Source organism: Citrus sinensis, chromosome 2 (genome assembly GCF_022201045.2).
Source record: "Citrus sinensis cultivar Valencia sweet orange chromosome 2, DVS_A1.0, whole genome shotgun sequence".
Taxonomy (NCBI): Eukaryota; Viridiplantae; Streptophyta; class Magnoliopsida; order Sapindales; family Rutaceae; genus Citrus; species Citrus sinensis.
In genome coordinates this window covers 5,600,782-5,619,680 of record NC_068557.1, presented here as the reverse complement: position 1 = coordinate 5,619,680, position 18,899 = coordinate 5,600,782, and the positions used below count along the sequence as shown (strand labels likewise).

General features: G+C 37.0%; 2 protein-coding genes across 2 annotated transcripts; both read right to left on the bottom strand.

The window, feature by feature from the left end:
• Positions 1-5,302: 5,302 nt before the first annotated feature.
• LOC127900252 (cysteine proteinase EP-B 2-like) lies at positions 5,303-6,293 on the bottom strand. Its single transcript, XM_052434853.1, has 2 exons — positions 6,287-6,293; positions 5,303-5,589 (listed from the first exon to the last, which is right to left on the bottom strand). The coding sequence occupies exons 1-2, from the start codon at positions 6,291-6,293 to the stop codon at positions 5,303-5,305; spliced, it is 294 nt and encodes a 97-aa protein (XP_052290813.1).
• Positions 6,294-12,498: 6,205 nt separating this feature from the next.
• LOC127900232 (senescence-specific cysteine protease SAG12-like) lies at positions 12,499-15,576 on the bottom strand. The gene is made up of 4 exons (XM_052434680.1): positions 14,848-15,576; positions 13,761-14,706; positions 13,423-13,486; positions 12,499-12,740 (listed from the first exon to the last, which is right to left on the bottom strand). Exons 1-2 carry the CDS (start codon positions 15,302-15,304, stop codon positions 14,201-14,203), a joined length of 963 nt encoding a protein of 320 aa, XP_052290640.1. The 5' UTR covers positions 15,305-15,576; the 3' UTR covers positions 12,499-12,740; positions 13,423-13,486; positions 13,761-14,200.
• Between the last annotated feature and the right edge of the window lie 3,323 nt (positions 15,577-18,899).

Below are 18,899 nucleotides of genomic sequence, written 5' to 3'. Positions count from 1 at the left end.
TTAGTCGTTTTTGATAGGGCGAGGAGGTTTGAAACTTGGGAAGCTGGTTCGAAGCCAAGACTGTGGAGGAAGCATGTGTCCAAAATTTTGAACCAAAGCGACTTTTTGTAATTAAATTATTAATGTTTTTTTCCTTAGTTGTTTTAAATAAATGACACTATTAAATTCTAATTAATTTTTTGCTAAAACCTTTTGTTAAATCTGGAAATTTTACAGTTACGTTCATGGTCATAGTCATAAATTTGAATCAATCCAAATTATCACTACAGTCTTGCAACTTGGACTCCCTGAAAGAGAAAATAGAGGATAAACAAACCTCATTGAATTTTTAGTGAGGTTTAGAAAAACAATTAATATTACGTTTTAATGTGTTTTTACACACTCATGACATTAAAGACTTACTATATATTCGTTAAAAATTCAAAAATAACACTAATAGTATTTATTTATCTTGACCGAGGACAAGGTTTGTAAATTCTAATTGAACTACAACTAAATCCAGCTTTATGTATGCTTAAAGATGTGGAAATAAAGTAGATTTTCTTTTGATAGATATATGCAAAAACAATGAAATTTGAGGCCATCTCTCTCTCCCTCTCTCTTTTCATTTCCGCAATTTATATATATTATTTATATTAGGTTATAACCCACCGAGATTTTATTACTTATATACTCAACATAACAAAAAAATTAAAATTTTAATAGAAGTTATGGGTGCTAAAGGCTTAGTATGTAATGAAAATATTATAGCATTCTTTAGATTAATTGTAATTTCTTTAAAAAAAATTATAATAGAAATAATACCAATGGGTCCCGAAGGAGCTCAGGTACTGCAGGGGCTGGCGGTTTAATTCGAAATAGCAACGGGGAGTGGGTGACAGGATTCAGCATTAATATTGGTGTATGCTCGGTGACAAAGGCCGAGTTATGGGGAATTTATCAGGGACTGTTGCTGGCTTGGGAGGTTGGCATTCGTAACATTCTCATAGAAGCTGATAGTGAGTGTGCAATTCAAATGGTTGCCAAGGGTTGTAACACTGTTAATGCTTGTTATCCTCTGATTCGTAGTACAAAGGGGCTGATGGATCGTAATTGGCGAGTAGCTCTGCACCATGTTTATAGAGAATCAAATAATGCGGCAGATTTTGTGGCTTCTCATGCCCTCAAGCTTCCTCTGGGAGTTCACATATTTGTGTCTCACACCCCCCCCCCCCCTCCCGAGGTCTCTACTTGGCTTTTGTATGATGGCTTGGGGATCTCGATCCCTCGCCGAGTGATTGCTTAGCCTTGTTTAGGCTACTTATTGTACCAAAAAACAAAAGATGTGGAAATCAGGTAAATTTTCTTCTGATAGATATATACAGAAACAATGAAATTTGAGGCCATCTCTCTCTCTCTCTCTCACTCTCTTCATTTCCGCAATTTATATATGTTATTATATTCGGTTATAACCCACCAAGATTTTATTACTTATATACTCAATTACTATGTAATAACAAAAAATTTAAATTTAAATATAAGTTATGGGTACTAAAGGCTTAGTATGTGATGAAAATATTATAGCAGTCTTTAGATTAATTTTAAATTCTTTAAAAAAATTGAATTTATAATATAAAGAAGACTGTAAAGGTTGTAACTACAAGTGAAAATGGAATATGGAAATTTTCTCTTTCTAGGGGTAAAATCTTGTCCATCTTTTGTCTTTTATATATGTGTGTGTGTGTGTGTGTGTTTATTGGAAAACTATGTAATTTCTTGGATGGGTATTGCATGCAAATGCAAAATGGTGGGCCCTTTTTTGATTTCTAACTAAAAGTTAATTAAATTAAAGGGAAAATGACTAACACACCCCCAACCTTTAGACAAATAAACAAAAACCTCCTAATATTTCGAAAAAAATATTTACACTCTCATTCACTAACGGAAACAGTTACTTTTAATGGAAATAGTAATTTTAATATATAATTACCGTTATACCCTTCTAGCACAGAAAAAAATAATTGTTAATTATCTAATTTGTCCATATATTTTTAATAAAATTATAAATATACCCTCATTGCTCAATTCCTCTATTTAAATTTTTATCAAATTCTCTCTTCGAGCCAAATAAATTTAATCCATTACTCAAGAATAAAATTAGTTATTAATGCCATAAGAATAATAATTCTCTACATGTCAATCATTTAAACTTGTATAATCAACAAATTATACAAATGCAAATTAGTTATTTATGTATATATATCTGCATCAACAATACATAATATATTTATTGGAAAACTAGGTAATTTCTTGGATGGGTATTGCATGCAAATGCAAAAATGGTGGGGCCCTTTTTTGATTTCTAACTAAAAGTTAATTAAATTAAAGGGAAAATGACTAATACACCTCCAATCTTTAGACAAAGGAATAAAAATCCCCTAACCTTTTCAAAAAGACATTTACACCCCCATTCACTAACAGAAACAATTATTTTTAACGAAAATAGTAATTTTAATATACAATTACCACTATACCCTTCTAGCACATAAAAAAATAATTGTTAATTGTCCAATTTGTCCATATTGTTAATAAAATTATAAATATACCAACATTTCTTAATTCCTCTATTTAAATTTTTATCAAATTCTCTCTTCAAGCCAAATAATATTTGGTTTATATTCATAAAGTACTTTGAAAAAATAGGTTTTTTTTTTCTCTCTCTCTAACATAGCCCTTGTTTAAGCGGAAAATCTATTTATAAGGATATATATATATATATATGTATGTATGTATATCCTTCAATGATACATAATAGTACGTATGTATATATACGTATTTGTGTGCATAGGTATGCATATACACAGAGAATCTATTTTTTATGCCAGTCATACCACTTTGGCGTGTTGAGTTGGCATGCCCAATTTACATATTCTGTCAAAAAATATAGCAGTGAGCCCCATAATGAGATTACCGGTGTCACATAATAGTATGCACATACACAGAGAATATATTTATATGTATATATATCTACGTCAACAATACATAATAGTATGTGTATGTATGTGTGTCTATACACACACACACAAAAAAAATTTTTTTTTAGCCCATAATACTACTTGAGTGTGTTCAGTTTGTATGCCTGAATGATAGAGCAATAGGTCTCATGCCTGAATGAAGACCATTTGGACTTTCCTCAACTCCAATTGGAGCCACATAATAAGGTTAACATTTTTCTTATTGCACGCCTAGCTAGATGGAAATGGCTTTCATTTGCTTTCTATTTTATCAATAATTTTATACCGATTTTAGAAAACTAATGACTTCAAAGAGGATAACCATAACCAACTAAATGATAAAGATTGCAATAAGCCAATAAATGAAAAGTTTGGGAAAAAGACAGAAAGAAATAATCATGGACTTCAAAGTAGTATATGAAATTTTGAAGGAAAAAAAGTTATTAGTATTAAAAATTTTAATGAGTAAACATTCTCTTAAGAATCATGCATGGTTATAGTTTAGAATGGATTATGGATGGTAGTTGGTTTAATTGTAAATTTGTTTAAAGTGGTACAAGAGATATAATTTCAAATCTCAAATTTACAGCATAATTAAGAAATATTAATATTTGGTTGATATTCGTGAAGTACCTTAAAAAATAGGGTTCTCTCTCTCTCTAACATAGCCCTTGTTCTAGCCGAAAATCTATTTATATGGATATATATATCCTTCAATGATACATAATCATATGTATGTTTATATACGTATTTGTGTGCACAGGTATGCATATACACAGAGAATCTATTTTTTATGCCAGTCATACCACTTTGGCGCGTTGAGTTGGCATGCCCAATTTACATATTCTGTCAAAAAATATAGCAGTGAGTCCCATAGTGAGATTGCCGGTGTCACATAATAGTATGCACATACACAGAGAACATATTTATATGTATACGTATCTACGTAAACGATACAAAATAGTATGTGTCTGTATGTGTGTCTACACAAACACACACACACACACATAATATTTTTTTTTTTTGAGCTCATAATGCTACTTGAGTGTGTTCAGTTTGTATGCCTGAATGATAGAGTAATAGGTCTCATAGTGGGATCAGCGGTGTCACATAATCTAATAGGAGAAATTCTAGAATTTCTTATCTAATAGATATATGATTCACAAAATTTACCCTTAGTGGTCATAAAACTTTGGAATATGAATGAAATAAAATAATTTGCATGTTAATTTTATGTGTGTGAGATTTACAGTCACAAATAATAAAATAAAATAAACATTGACAATGGCATAAACATATAGTAATATTTACAGTCACAAATAATAAAATAAAATAAACATTGACAATGGCATAAACATATAGTAATATAAAACCTCTCATTTTTTTTAAGTGAACCTCCGCAAAGAGAAGAAATATTTATTAACGGTACTTGTATAAACATTATCAAAACTGATGTAAAAAATCTACTCTAATGTCACAAGCTTTTATCGATTGAGTTGCAAAATATACATCAACCTAATTCGAGTGGTATGCGTAACTATGAATTTTCTCTTTGGTTCTAATAACTAAAATCTTTTATGGTTACCATGAAATTTAACTTAATTTGAGCCATTTGTATACTACAAAATTTCTCTTTTGATCTTGTAGCGAAACTCATTTCCATCATTATAACATTCACTAAATTGAGAGTGATGCATATGAGAAGAATAAATGCTCAGAAGAAAATGAAGTTGTTGCTCATCGAGGATATGCATATATGTTATTTTACTTCATTCATATTCTCAAAACAGTACTTAAGCTTCACGGTCAATACATGCCGTGAGGAGTGTGAATGTGTTTTAAAACACGAGCGGGTTCCAATTAATTTCTCCAAATTAACAATTGGAGCCGGCATTTTGCTCAATTTTCTCCAAAAATACTTTTGTTTAAAAGAAAACCTTTAAATTTACCAATAGGAATTTGATAAATAAGTAATATAATTAATTTATTGCTTAAATTGTAATAAAGTAATTGTGGCGAAGATCAAGATTATATTTAAACAAGAGATTTAACATTAATTATAGAAGACACCAAGTATACTGGCATTAATTCCATTACAAACATTAAGAAATATAGAAAATTAACCGCACAATAGATAAATATCAGCTTTCAGTGGCTAGCTAATACATCAGCGGGTTTGAAGTTGATGAAGATATCATCAATACTCCAAAACTATTTAAGACTCCAACAAGATTAAATTATTTCCAAATGTAGGATAGCACAACCTCATTGATACTGCTATGAAGAGGAGGCTAATAAAATTATAGAAGTCACATTGCAACTGGATAGGAAGCCTCAGTGGCAATGCCACAGAGACCTTCATCTCTGAGAATCCTTATGTAGCCGGACTCACCCCAAGTCTCCCCCCACGAATTCTTAATTAACCAGTAATTGGCTCCATCTTCTTCTTCAGCAGTTCCAAACCCAACAACAGCGACACCATGATCACAGTTATTCCCGCATTCTGCGTTAAGCACACCTCTTTCGTAAAAACGGAAGGCTTGTCCGCTCGCTTCAACTGAAACGACCCGCCCCGAAACCCCCCAGGCGAGTCTATCTAGTTACATCAAAACAGACTTAAAAATAATATTATACGTAAAGAATCTGCTGAAAAATTCGACAGAGTCTCCTTTATATATATAACACTCCCAAAGTACAAATATGAATATACAACAAACTCCAGTGCTCAACATACTCAACCAAAAATACTGAGTTATATAATATACAACCCCAAAAGAACAAGATGACCAAGATGTCCCAACAAAAACATTTATATACTCTAGCACCATCACGTGGCCAAGACTCAAAATATATACAGTCGCTGGGTCGGTCTGGTGTACCTGCAACCTCCTGGTGAGGGGGGGAAAATATAATAAAAACGGGGTGAGTTTAAAACTCAGTGAGATCAGTGAGTGGATAGTAGGTTTGAAAATTGATCTTTACTTTAAAAGAAATAAGCATATCCAAACACGGTTTCATTAAACCATAAGTGAGAAATCAGAAATAAATCATTAAATATTTAAATCAGATTACCAACCATAGAAATCATATCACCAAATCATATCGATTTCACAAATCTGAAAATCATATCTCATCATATCTCTGCATGCATAATCTAGTCCCCAAAGGACAAAAGCGCCCAAGCACACGGCCCAAAGCCTCTGTGTGTACTCAGACGGGCCCCAAAGGCCTCCTTACAATCAGAGCGCGCACCTCCCTTATTACCCCTCAGTTTGGCGGGCCTCCCTTATTACCCCTCATCTATATCACTGTACTCATATTCACATACCTCTTTACCACATTTTAAATCATACCACATTTGAATCCACTTTTCTTAACTTTCAAATAATATCACACTTTATTCAAAATCGATACGCAAAATTATTAACCAAACATTTTCATATAATATCAACAAGTGAATAAAATCCATTTCGAGAAATCATTAAATCAGCACATTTAAAAATACTTATTCCGCAACCATGCTTTACTATCATAATTAACTCTAAAAATAAGTTTCGTATATTCCACTCACAGTGACGGTGTTCACAGTCGGTTATCGTCTACGTCCGCGGACCGGTTCTCGCTCGCGGATCCTCCTAAATCAAGGAAACGACATAATTATTCTCCGTAAATCGGAATTCCGACTAAATATATGCAATAACTCGAAACGAACATTTATCCATAATTAACAACTCCCGTGACGATAAAATTACTAAAATGCCCTTGAGTCCGTAAATCATTAACATGCTCCGAAATCGTAAATCACCGAATTATCCTCGAAATCGTAATTACACCCAATTCACAATTCTATGCATTACTAAAATATCCACAGGCTCAGAAATGACAAAATTGCCCTCATAGTGTGAAATTACCAAAATGCCCTTGCCGGTCAACGGTCACCGGAATTTGGTCAACGCTGGCCAGGAAGCTCAAATCTTAAAGTGCCAATCACGCTGAGTTCAATGGTACCGGCGGTGAGCTCCAACGCGCGGCAACGACGCCGGAATCTAGCTCGACAGCCGTGAGTTCCAACAATCGACCGGCAGCAAAACGACGACTCTCGGTGCCTATGAATGGTCGGAAATGGAAGAGGGAGTCATGAGGAACAAAATCCAACCGGTGGTGTCACTCAAAACCGGCGAAAATCTCGGCGGAGTAAAGTGAAGCAGTCGCGGGTTTCAAGCTTCGATCGCCGGCGTTCCGGTTCGTTTTCGGCAGTGAGGATGGCAGGGGAACGACGGTCGGCTTCTAAGCTTCAGATCGGTACCAAGCTCGGCCAAAACGGTGGTCGGAAACGTGAAATCCGTCCGGGTTAAAGTCGCGGGTCGGGTCGGATCCGGCGGGTCAAGATCGGGTAAGTTGGCAGCTTCTCTCTCTCTGTTTTGCACGTGCATGTGTTTTTCCTCTGTTTCCAACATATTCCTTTGCTTATAAACTCTTTCACCGCCTCATGCCATTTTACATTCACAGGTATTACAATCCTCCCCCCTTATAAAAATTTCGTCCTCGAAATTTACGTACCTGATAAGAAAAGATAGGGATATTGAGCTCGCACTAAGTCCTCGCGCTCCCAGGTAGCCTCTTCCTTTGTATGATTCCTCCATCGCACTTTTACTAGAGGGATGGTCTTAGAACGTAGAACTTGGTGTTTCTCTTCCAGTATCTCCACCGGTTCCTCTTCGTAAGTCAAATCTTCCTTCAACTGAATTGGTTGCTTCGACAACACATGACTCGGATCATATATGTACTTCCGGAGCATCGAAACATGAAACACATCGTGGATTCTGGATAACTCGGGTGGTAGAGCTAATCGGTATGCCAACGGACCAATACGCTCCACGATCTCATACGGCCCAATATAACGTGGACTTAACTTCCCACGTTTCCCAAATCGAAGCACCCCTTTCCAAGGAGATATCCGTATGAAAACTCTATCACCAACTTCGAATTCAAGTTCCCGCCTACGTTTGTCTGCATAACTTTTCTGTCTATCTTGAGCCACCTTTAATCTATCCCGAATCAATTGTATCTTCTCGTTCGTATCCTGGACTAGTTCTGGACCGAATAACCTCCGCTCACCAACCTCATCCCAACATACTGGAGTCCTGCATTTTCTACCATACAAAGCCTCATATGGTGCCATCTCAATACTAGCTTGATAACTGTTGTTGTAAGCAAACTCCATCAGAGGTAAATAATTGTCCCAATTTCCTTTAAATTCCATAACACAAGCTCGCAACATATCCTCTAGAGTTTGAATAGTTCGCTCTGACTGTCCATCAGTCTGTGGATGAAAAGCTGTACTGAAGTTCAACTTGGTGCCTAAAGCATTTTGCAAGCTAGTCCAGAATTTAGAAGTAAACCGGGAATCTCTATCTGAGACTATGGACACAGGTACTCCGTGAAGTCGAACTATTTCAGCCACATAAATACTTCCCAACTTGTCCATCGAATAAGTGGTCTTGAAATGTAAGAAATGAGCAGATTTTGTAAGTCGATCTACAACCACCCAAACACCATCATGTCCTTTCTGAGTATGTGGAAGTCCCGCCACAAAATCCATAGTGATGTGCTCCCACTTCCACTCTGGAATAGGAAGCGGCTGAGAGCACCCTGCAGGCCTCTGGTGTTCAGCTTTAATCTGTTGACAGACCAAACATCGAGAAACAAATTCTACTATCTCTCTCTTCATGCCCTGCCACCAATAATGATCTCTCAAGGTACGGTACATCTTCGTACTACCAGGATGCATCGCATAGGCTGAACAGTGAGCTTCTTCCATAATCTCTTTTTTCAAATCTTTAATATCAGGTACACAGAGTCTATTACCCATGAATACAACTCCATCCTCTCTCACCATAAAATCGGTTCGTAAACTTTTCTGCACATCCTCTTTTAACTTCATTAACTGTGGGTCCTGAGCTTGCATATGGTGAACTTTGTCAATCAAAGTCGGCCTAACGCGGAAGTTAGCTATCAAAGCTCCACGATTGTCAGTATTCAACTCGACTTCCAAAGATCTCAACTCGATCAACAGAGGTACATATTTCACTCGCAAGTGAGTGATAGAGCTGGAAGACTTTCTACTTAGTGCATCAGCCACCACATTTGCTTTGCCTGGATGATAATCGATAGTGCAATCGTAGTCCTTAATCAGTTCGATCCATCTCCTCTGTCTCAAATTCAACTCCTTCTGAGTAAACAAATACTTCAAGCTCTTATGATCGGTAAAAATCTGACATGTTGCTCCATATAAGTAATGCCGCCATATCTTGAGTGCAAACACCACTGCTGCTAGTTCTAAATCATGTGTTGGATAGTTTTGTTCATGCTTCTTAAGTTGTCTAGAGGCATAAGCCACCACTTTCCCATGCTGCATCAATACACAACCCAATCCCTGCCTAGAGGCATCACTGTAAACCATAAATCCTTCATTACCAGATGGAAGTGTAAGAACTGGTGCTGAGGTCAAACATGTCTTAAGTTCTTGAAAACTTTTTTCACAGTCATCATCCCACTGGAACTTAGCATTCTTTCTGGTTAATCGTGTCATAGGAATAGCAATCTTGGAGAATCCTTCCACAAATCTACGATAATAACCAGCTAACCCAAGAAAACTCCGAACCTCTGTGACATTTGTAGGCCGTTCCCATTTCACAACTGCTTCAATCTTTTGAGGATCAACATAAATACCTTCAGCTGATATCACATGGCCCAAAAATACGACTCTGTCCAACCAAAACTCACATTTGCTGAACTTGGCATACAACTGCTTCTGTCTCAAAGTCTGTAAAACAGTCCACAAATGCTCTGCATGCTCCTTCTCGTTTCGGGAATACACCAAAATATCATCAATGAATACAATCACAAACCGATCTAGGTATAGGCTAAATACCCTGTTCATCAGGTCCATAAAAGCAGCTGGGGCATTTGTCAATCCAAATGGCATCACTAAGAAGTCATAGTGCCCATAACGGGTTCTGAATGCTGTTGTAGGAACGTCAACATCTTTAATTCTAAGCTGATGGTAACCCGAGCGCAAATCAATCTTAGAAAATACTTTTGCCCCTTGGAGTTGATCAAACAAGTCATCAATACGCGGAAGTGGATACTTATTGCGTACCGTAACTTTATTCAACTGCCTATAGTCGATGCAGAGTCTAAAAGTCCCATCCTTTTTCTTAACAAATAAGACTGGAGCTCCCCACGGGGACACACTAGGTCTAATAAACCCTTTCTCTACCAACTCTTGCAATTGAACCTTCAGTTCCTTCAATTCTGCTGGAGCCATTCGGTACGGTGCCATAGATATTGGAGATGTTCCAGGGACTAAGTCAATAGAAAACTCAACTTCTCTGTTAGGTGGCATTCCAGGAAGTTCATTTGGAAAAACATCTGGAAATTCTTTAACTACTGTAATATCCTCCAATCTCAATTCTCGAGCTTCTGTATCTATCACATGAGCTAAATAAGCTGAGCATCCTTTTCTTAACAACCGTCTTGCACTAATAGCAGATATAACACATGAGGGTAGAACTCTGCGCTCCCCACAAAATTTCACCTCAGCTTTCCCTGGCTTTTTAAACACAACATCCTTTTTGAAACAATCCACCGTAGCATAATGAGATTCAAGCCAATCCATACCCAAAATAGCATCAAAGTCATAAATCTCTAAGGAAATCAAATTCGCCTCAAATTCATGTTCACCCATTCCAATCATACAATCTCGATACACACTCTGAGCAAGTACTGACTCTCCGGTAGGTGTACGAACCACTAATTCACAATCTAGCAGTTCGGGCTCTCGCCCTATATGCATAGCAAAAGTACGAGAAACAAAAGAGTGTGTGGATCCAGGATCAATAAGAATATGAGCCTCGCGGCCAAGGATAGATAATATACCCATAATAACTTCGGGTGCAGCACGTGCCTCCTGCTGCGTCAAAGCAAAAACTCGAGCCTGAGTATGAGGTCGACCAGACTGACCTCTCTGACCTGAAGCAGTCGTCTGACCCCTAAAGGTAGATGTAGAACCTCCTGTCTGCACTCCTCTCTGACCCTGAATCTGGCTAGAGTAAGGCCGGTACCGTGAGGCTGTCCCTCCTGTAGAGCTATCACCCTGAGATAAAGTAGGGCAAAATCTCCTGATGTGTCCAGGCTGACCACATAAATAACAAACTCTGTCTCCAACACGACATTGGCCCTGATGATTCCTGCCACATGAAGGGCAAGAAGTTAGCTGGAAACTCCTAGAACGATCATCACGATATCCCCCGCTACTGCGGTCGTACTGTCCCTGAGTCCTGGTATTACTCCCTACCAATGGTTGTACAGAACTATGACTAACAGCTTGTCTCGAGTCCCCTCTGAAGCCTGTACCCTGACTCCTTTGCATACTATCAGAATAACTCGTAGGAATACCCCCTCTCTTGGGCGGCCTACTACTAGAGTCACCCTCTGCCCAGCTCTGGCTACGCTTTTGCTTCAGTGCATGAAATCTACGTCCCTCTGCAATACTGTGCTCTACTCTCCTGGCTGCCTCAACTACCTCCCCAAACTCAGTATATCGTGATGCAGTCACGGTGGTACGAATCTCAAATCGGAGGCCATCCTCGAACCGTCTGCATCTCTCTCTCTCATCACCGACTACAGATGTAGCAAATCTAGAGAGATCTAAAAATTTCTTCTCATACTCCTCAACTGTCAGAGATCCCTGAACCAACCGAAAGAATTCACTCCGTTTAATATCCTGATATACAACAGGAAAATAATGATCGTAGAATTCCTTGCGGAAAATAACCCAAGTAATCGCAGCATGTCCCTGATATCGTCTCTCCACTGTCTGCCACCAATGGTAAGCTCTATCCTCGAGCAGGAAAGTGGCGAAGGATAATCTATCATCTTCTGGACACTTCATCACATCAAAAATACGCTCTAACTTAACAAACCATGACTCAGCCTCAGGTGGTTCTCCGAAACCATTAAAACTCTTCGCCCCTAAACTCCTCACTCGCTCAATAGTATTTGCATTACCGACATGTGCTTGAGTCTGATTTTGCACAACTGTAGTCATGATTTGAGCCAGCCTATCAAATGACTGCTCAATATTCGGGGCATCCCCCGGTGTCTGTTGTGCAATTCCATGCGTAGAGGATTCAACTATCCCCTCATTCGCGGGTTCACGTTCCCCCGCAGGTACACTACCAGAAGTCAACCCAGCTATTGGCCTAGTACGACCACGGCCACGGCCACGTCTACTACTACGACGAAGCATGATGGTGCCTACAAGAGATAAACTCTGACTTTAATAAAGATAAAACTTATTATGATTAAGACAGTAAAGTCTACAGAATCTAAAACCATGCTCTGATACCAACTGAAACGACCCGCCCCGAAACCCCCCAGGCGAGTCTATCTAGTTACATCAAAACAGACTTAAAAATAATATTATACGTAAAGAATCTGCTGAAAAATTCGACAGAGTCTCCTTTATATATATAACACTCCCAAAGTACAAATATGAATATACAACAAACTCCAGTGCTCAACATACTCAACCAAAAATACTGAGTTATATAATATACAACCCCAAAAGAACAAGATGACCAAGATGTCCCAACAAAAACATTTATATACTCTAGCACCATCACGTGGCCAAGACTCAAAATATATACAGTCGCTGGGTCGGTCTGGTGTACCTGCAACCTCCTGGTGAGGGGGGGAAAATATAATAAAAACGGGGTGAGTTTAAAACTCAGTGAGATCAGTGAGTGGATAGTAGGTTTGAAAATTGATCTTTACTTTAAAAGAAATAAGCATATCCAAACACGGTTTCATTAAACCATAAGTGAGAAATCAGAAATAAATCATTAAATATTTAAATCAGATTACCAACCATAGAAATCATATCACCAAATCATATCGATTTCACAAATCTGAAAATCATATCTCATCATATCTCTGCATGCATAATCTAGTCCCCAAAGGACAAAAGCGCCCAAGCACACGGCCCAAAGCCTCTGTGTGTACTCAGACGGGCCCCAAAGGCCTCCTTACAATCAGAGCGCGCACCTCCCTTATTACCCCTCAGTTTGGCGGGCCTCCCTTATTACCCCTCATCTATATCACTGTACTCATATTCACATACCTCTTTACCACATTTTAAATCATACCACATTTGAATCCACTTTTCTTAACTTTCAAATAATATCACACTTTATTCAAAATCGATACGCAAAATTATTAACCAAACATTTTCATATAATATCAACAAGTGAATAAAATCCATTTCGAGAAATCATTAAATCAGCACATTTAAAAATACTTATTCCGCAACCATGCTTTACTATCATAATTAACTCTAAAAATAAGTTTCGTATATTCCACTCACAGTGACGGTGTTCACAGTCGGTTATCGTCTACGTCCGCGGACCGGTTCTCGCTCGCGGATCCTCCTAAATCAAGGAAACGACATAATTATTCTCCGTAAATCGGAATTCCGACTAAATATATGCAATAACTCGAAACGAACATTTATCCATAATTAACAACTCCCGTGACGATAAAATTACTAAAATGCCCTTGAGTCCGTAAATCATTAACATGCTCCGAAATCGTAAATCACCGAATTATCCTCGAAATCGTAATTACACCCAATTCACAATTCTATGCATTACTAAAATATCCACAGGCTCAGAAATGACAAAATTGCCCTCATAGTGTGATTACCAAAATGCCCTTGCCGGTCAACGGTCACCGGAATTTGGTCAACGCTGGCCAGGAAGCTCAAATCTTAAAGTGCCAATCACGCTGAGTTCAATGGTACCGGCGGTGAGCTCCAACGCGCGGCAACGACGCCGGAATCTAGCTCGACAGCCGTGAGTTCCAACAATCGACCGGCAGCAAAACGACGACTCTCGGTGCCTATGAATGGTCGGAAATGGAAGAGGGAGTCATGAGGAACAAAATCCAACCGGTGGTGTCACTCAAAACCGGCGAAAATCTCGGCGGAGTAAAGTGAAGCAGTCGCGGGTTTCAAGCTTCGATCGCCGGCGTTCCGGTTCGTTTTCGGCAGTGAGGATGGCAGGGGAACGACGGTCGGCTTCTAAGCTTCAGATCGGTACCAAGCTCGGCCAAAACGGTGGTCGGAAACGTGAAATCCGTCCGGGTTAAAGTCGCGGGTCGGGTCGGATCCGGCGGGTCAAGATCGGGTAAGTTGGCAGCTTCTCTCTCTCTGTTTTGCACGTGCATGTGTTTTTCCTCTGTTTCCAACATATTCCTTTGCTTATAAACTCTTTCACCGCCTCATGCCATTTTACATTCACAGGTATTACATCAACACAGACTGATACTGGCTGCTTGGTTACGGCCTGGAGTAAGGCATGCTCATCACCTTTCGGTAAATCTTCATATTTACCGATTGTAGCAGCAGCAGCTTTCTCTTTCTGTTCGTCACAGGTTCCTTGCTCTTGCTGGTACGGATAGTCCGCTTCTGTGGCAAGGCCCTTGTTTTCTATAATATACTCAAAGGCTTTATCCATAAGACCCCCACTGCATCCATTGTTGTCTGTTGAGCAGTCTACCAACTGCTGCTCCGAAAGTTCAATCAGTTTCCCACCAGTAATCTGAGTGATCCCTTCCACCGCCGCCACAGCTGAAAATGCCCAACAGGATCCTGCAAAATAATATTGCATGTTACGTTAGACGACGAATAATAATATTATATAATATTCTAGGTTAATTTGTTGTACATGATGTGACAGCTACAAACAATCTGCAGCATCACTTCATCAATATATATATAATAATTAATTACCACAATTGCCTTGGTTCTTTATATGAGTGACAGCTCCTTTCTTCCTCCAGTCGATGCTAGTCGGAACATCAGTCACGTTTTGGTACTTGAAGGTGGATGGCCGTGATGACTGGCGGCTTAGGCTTGGTACTGGCCTGTTGTATCCTGTATATGAAGCACGAAACTCCTCGTTAGTTAAGTCTGAAAATTCATTGGTGCCCAACTTGTACGTCCGATTCCCCTCCTTGTTGGCTTTCTCAATGTATTCAAGGTTTTGCTTGAATATCTTAAGACGCATTGCCTTCTCTAGCTCGTCCTTGTAAGTGCGTCCATGCTGAGCCATCCACTGTTCGTGTTTCGCAACGATGGACGGTTCATGCATCGACCGGCCGGACACCACTTGTGATGCACAAGTGATCACCAAACTGATGATCACAAACATGGGAATGATAAAGCTTTTCTCAAATTTTAAAACCATGGTTGCTGTTTTTTTTTCCCTCCCTTTTTTGGTATATTACTAATTTGTTAGTAATTTGCGAATACTCGAGGCACACATTGTTGCTCTATATATAGTACTGGCTAGCATATATATGGATCACATTTGGTGTCCCTAATGCATCCAAGACGTATGCATTGCGTTGGTCGATCGTTCGTGCCCCATACTTCACGACTTTCAATCAAATTAGCTAATTAGCATCAGTTAATCACCGTGATTATTGCTACTTTACTAGCTAGGAGATTGCCGCTTCGCGACGCCATGGCCTTATGGCGCTATCTATGACACCTCGTTCATCAGCCATGTTACAAAAGAGTTATGAGCTTAAGTCATGCCGCGTCGTGGAAACTTGTGTATTACTTGATTCGATAGTTTCATTCGTTCACATTTGGACGGAGGGCCCATGTCTCACAAAAGCCACAATACTAATAAGGTCAGCATGAAGGAATGCTTAATTCCAAGATGCATCAAGAGTATTATAGCATAATATACAATTCGAATTAATGAAGGCATAATTGCAAGAAAATACAATAAAAATCATAAATATGTTATGGCTTATAAAAATGGAAAACCAATCTCCATGTTATTACATTTGTGAGTATGTGTGTTTTTCCTTTATTTGTTTTTCAAATTGAGCATTATAGCCCACAACTTAGAGGAGTACAAATTGAGTTTTCTTTATTTCCGCTTCCCCGCGCACCTTGAGTAAATAAGAATGGGAAAGGATAAGAGGATCATGCGATTGACGTGAGAGATTTGGGGATGGTTATATTTCCATGAGTGAACTCGAGGCCAATATGAAGTAAATGGATACAAGTTAAACCATGAAACTAAAGACAATTCCGAATTAGCTTTGTCTACAAACAAGGAAAGCTGTAACTAATTTAACCATACGAATCTGATGGAGAGCTTGAACTTTGCTCGGAACGAATGCCGGTGGCATTCTAATAACTAAGTTACTCTAAGAACTCAAAAGGATTACAAAATAAAATATATGTTTAACTGTTAGAGTGGGGGCAACAGTAGAACTATACATAGATACAAAAAAAGAGTCATTAATCACTTAAGAGCCCCTTGTTTCGTCACCATATTCCTTGGGTGTGCTCCTATTCAACATTTTCGTTATATATATATATATATATATAGTCTTTATCTAATAAGGGATCTTTTAAGTTGTTGAAATAAAGGACAAACTAAAATACAAACAAAACACTTACTGCAGTGCGGTGTATTTTGTTCTGTACTATATTGAAGTTTGTATTTTTATTGTCTTTTAACTTATTTCTAACTTTAATAATTTAATAAATCCTTCAGTCTATGTGTGTGTATTTTAATAATTTTTTTTTGTTATCTGATTTTTTCCAATTGTGCTTCTGCAAATCATGAAAAGGATGCTGAGCTCATACACTCAATAGTGCACATCAGCGAATATCATTAAATTGGTTTATTTTTCTTTTATATAATTTCTTTTTTTAATTAACGTAAAACATAAATAAAACATTGATAAATAACTATCCGATAAGTTAATAATCTTGATAAATAATTAAATCATCAAGTTCCAAATTGAGCCAGTGTAGCAAATAAATAGCTTTGTTAAATGCGTAAGACAATAGCGACTTTTTGAATCCTTTAGGACCCATTGAAAATATAAACTCATAATTAATCTCATACAAAAATTAATAATGAATAAATTATATAACTCATAAAATTAAGGAACTTTTTTTTTTTACAATTTCTATTATTTGAATTCAACTCTTTGAAAAATATGCATCTAAAGTTTTTCTTTTGCTTTTGTAGCTTCTCTTCGTTCCTAACTGAGCGCATGTCGTCATTAATTATTTTGTAGAGCATGCACTACATTTAGTATATCTTTTTCTATCAATAAAGATTTTCTTTTTTCTTTGTACTTCTTTCAAATGAGAACCCATGAAGCCCAAAAATATGAAAATTATTATGATATGAGACTAGAAATTATAAAATAATCAAGTGAAACTTGAGAATACTTTTGTATTCATATTTTTCAAAAGTAAATACTTACACAATAGTGGTATGTGTATGATTACACAAACTAAGGAAAGGCAAAAAAGAAATATTGTATAATTACAAGTTGCTTAACAAAGCTACACTATTATAAGTGGGAGCCATTTGAGAAGATATCATTGACTTAAGGAAGCACGATTTATGTTCTTTTACAAGTAAATATGTACATATATCTATAAAATTCTTCAAACAAAAAATCTCTTTCTAAATTAATACATATTCATTTATTGGTAAATTATTAACATCACTAAACTAATATTTTTCCTTAATCCCAACAATATTATTTGATAGAAAATTTACTGTAGATGATATAATGTATTTAAAATCTATCCAAGACTCGATCAAACAGTAAAATCTATGTAAAATAAGATAAAAAAAATATTATTCTTTTCCGTCAGGTATTCTATGATTTTCATAAGAACTAAGAATATTAAGTTTTGTGATAGTTAAAAAACAACTCATCATATCCCATCACCTTGGAAGGTCTAATTGAACAATTGTTAATGACTAGAACAATAATGTAGCAGTTCAATCCATATGTCACTATTGGGACCAAATATCAATACTTCCTTTAAAATTACATAAATAAAAAGAAATTACAAAAGTACCTCAAAATTAATTCCAGCTGAAGCAGCTGATCTCTTGATATTCGTGGCATAATTTCTGAAGCAGTTGTTTGTAAAGTCGGTCCTGAAATCACTAGCTCCACAAGTTGCTTGGGTATGTGTGTGTGCCTATATATACATACATACATACATACATACATACATACATACATACATATATATATTAATAAAAAATTAGAAGGAAGAAATTGGTAATTTGTATGATTGTATTTTTGAAAAACTAAGAATAAAGGGATCTATATAAAACTTGCCAGGGATTAGTCTCCAACACAATTAAATTAGACCATGCTTAGTATTGAGATTAGGCAGTTTTAATTTAAATGCCACAGTACTAAAATCTTTGGTAAATACTAGCTAATATAACTGGTTAAGTTGATTTAATCCATTACTTATAATACTAGTCCTATATGATAAAAAAGATATAACATCTTAATTTATTATTTTTGTCAAATTAAGTTATTATTTAAAAATCTTATTTATTACATACTATTAAGCTTTATTTTAAAGTCATAATTTTTTGCTACAATAGCTACACTTCCTCAATATTGAACAGGACCTTAGTCATCTCTATAGCTATTATATTTTAATAAATTTTAAATAGAGCTATCTATGTAAAATTTTGCAGGATCAACCTTGACCGTAATTGTAGACCTTTGATATTCGGACTTCCAACCTTGGCCGTTAGATATAAGCAACAACTGTCTGATATCAATTGCCGCCAACAATAAACAAGATCAAATTAGCTCTCCTTATAAATTTTTCTTCAATAAACCATGAGGCAATCGCTCTCATTATACATTTGCTTCATAAATCATAAGCTAACTGTGTCTTGCAAAATCTTCAAAAAAAATTGCAACTACCAAGTTGGAATACTGCTTATCGTATTTACTCTTAAATTTCATCTAATTTTT

Excerpts from the sequence above, each read along its gene's own strand:
- LOC127900232 (XM_052434680.1), bottom strand. The coding sequence starts at position 15,304 with ATGGTTTTAAAATTTGAGAAAAGCTTTATCATTCCCATGTTTGTGATC. Across the intron at positions 14,707-14,847 it reads AAAGAACCAAGGCAATTGTG|GATCCTGTTGGGCATTTTCA; the intron begins GTAATTAATTAT and ends ATTATTTTGCAG.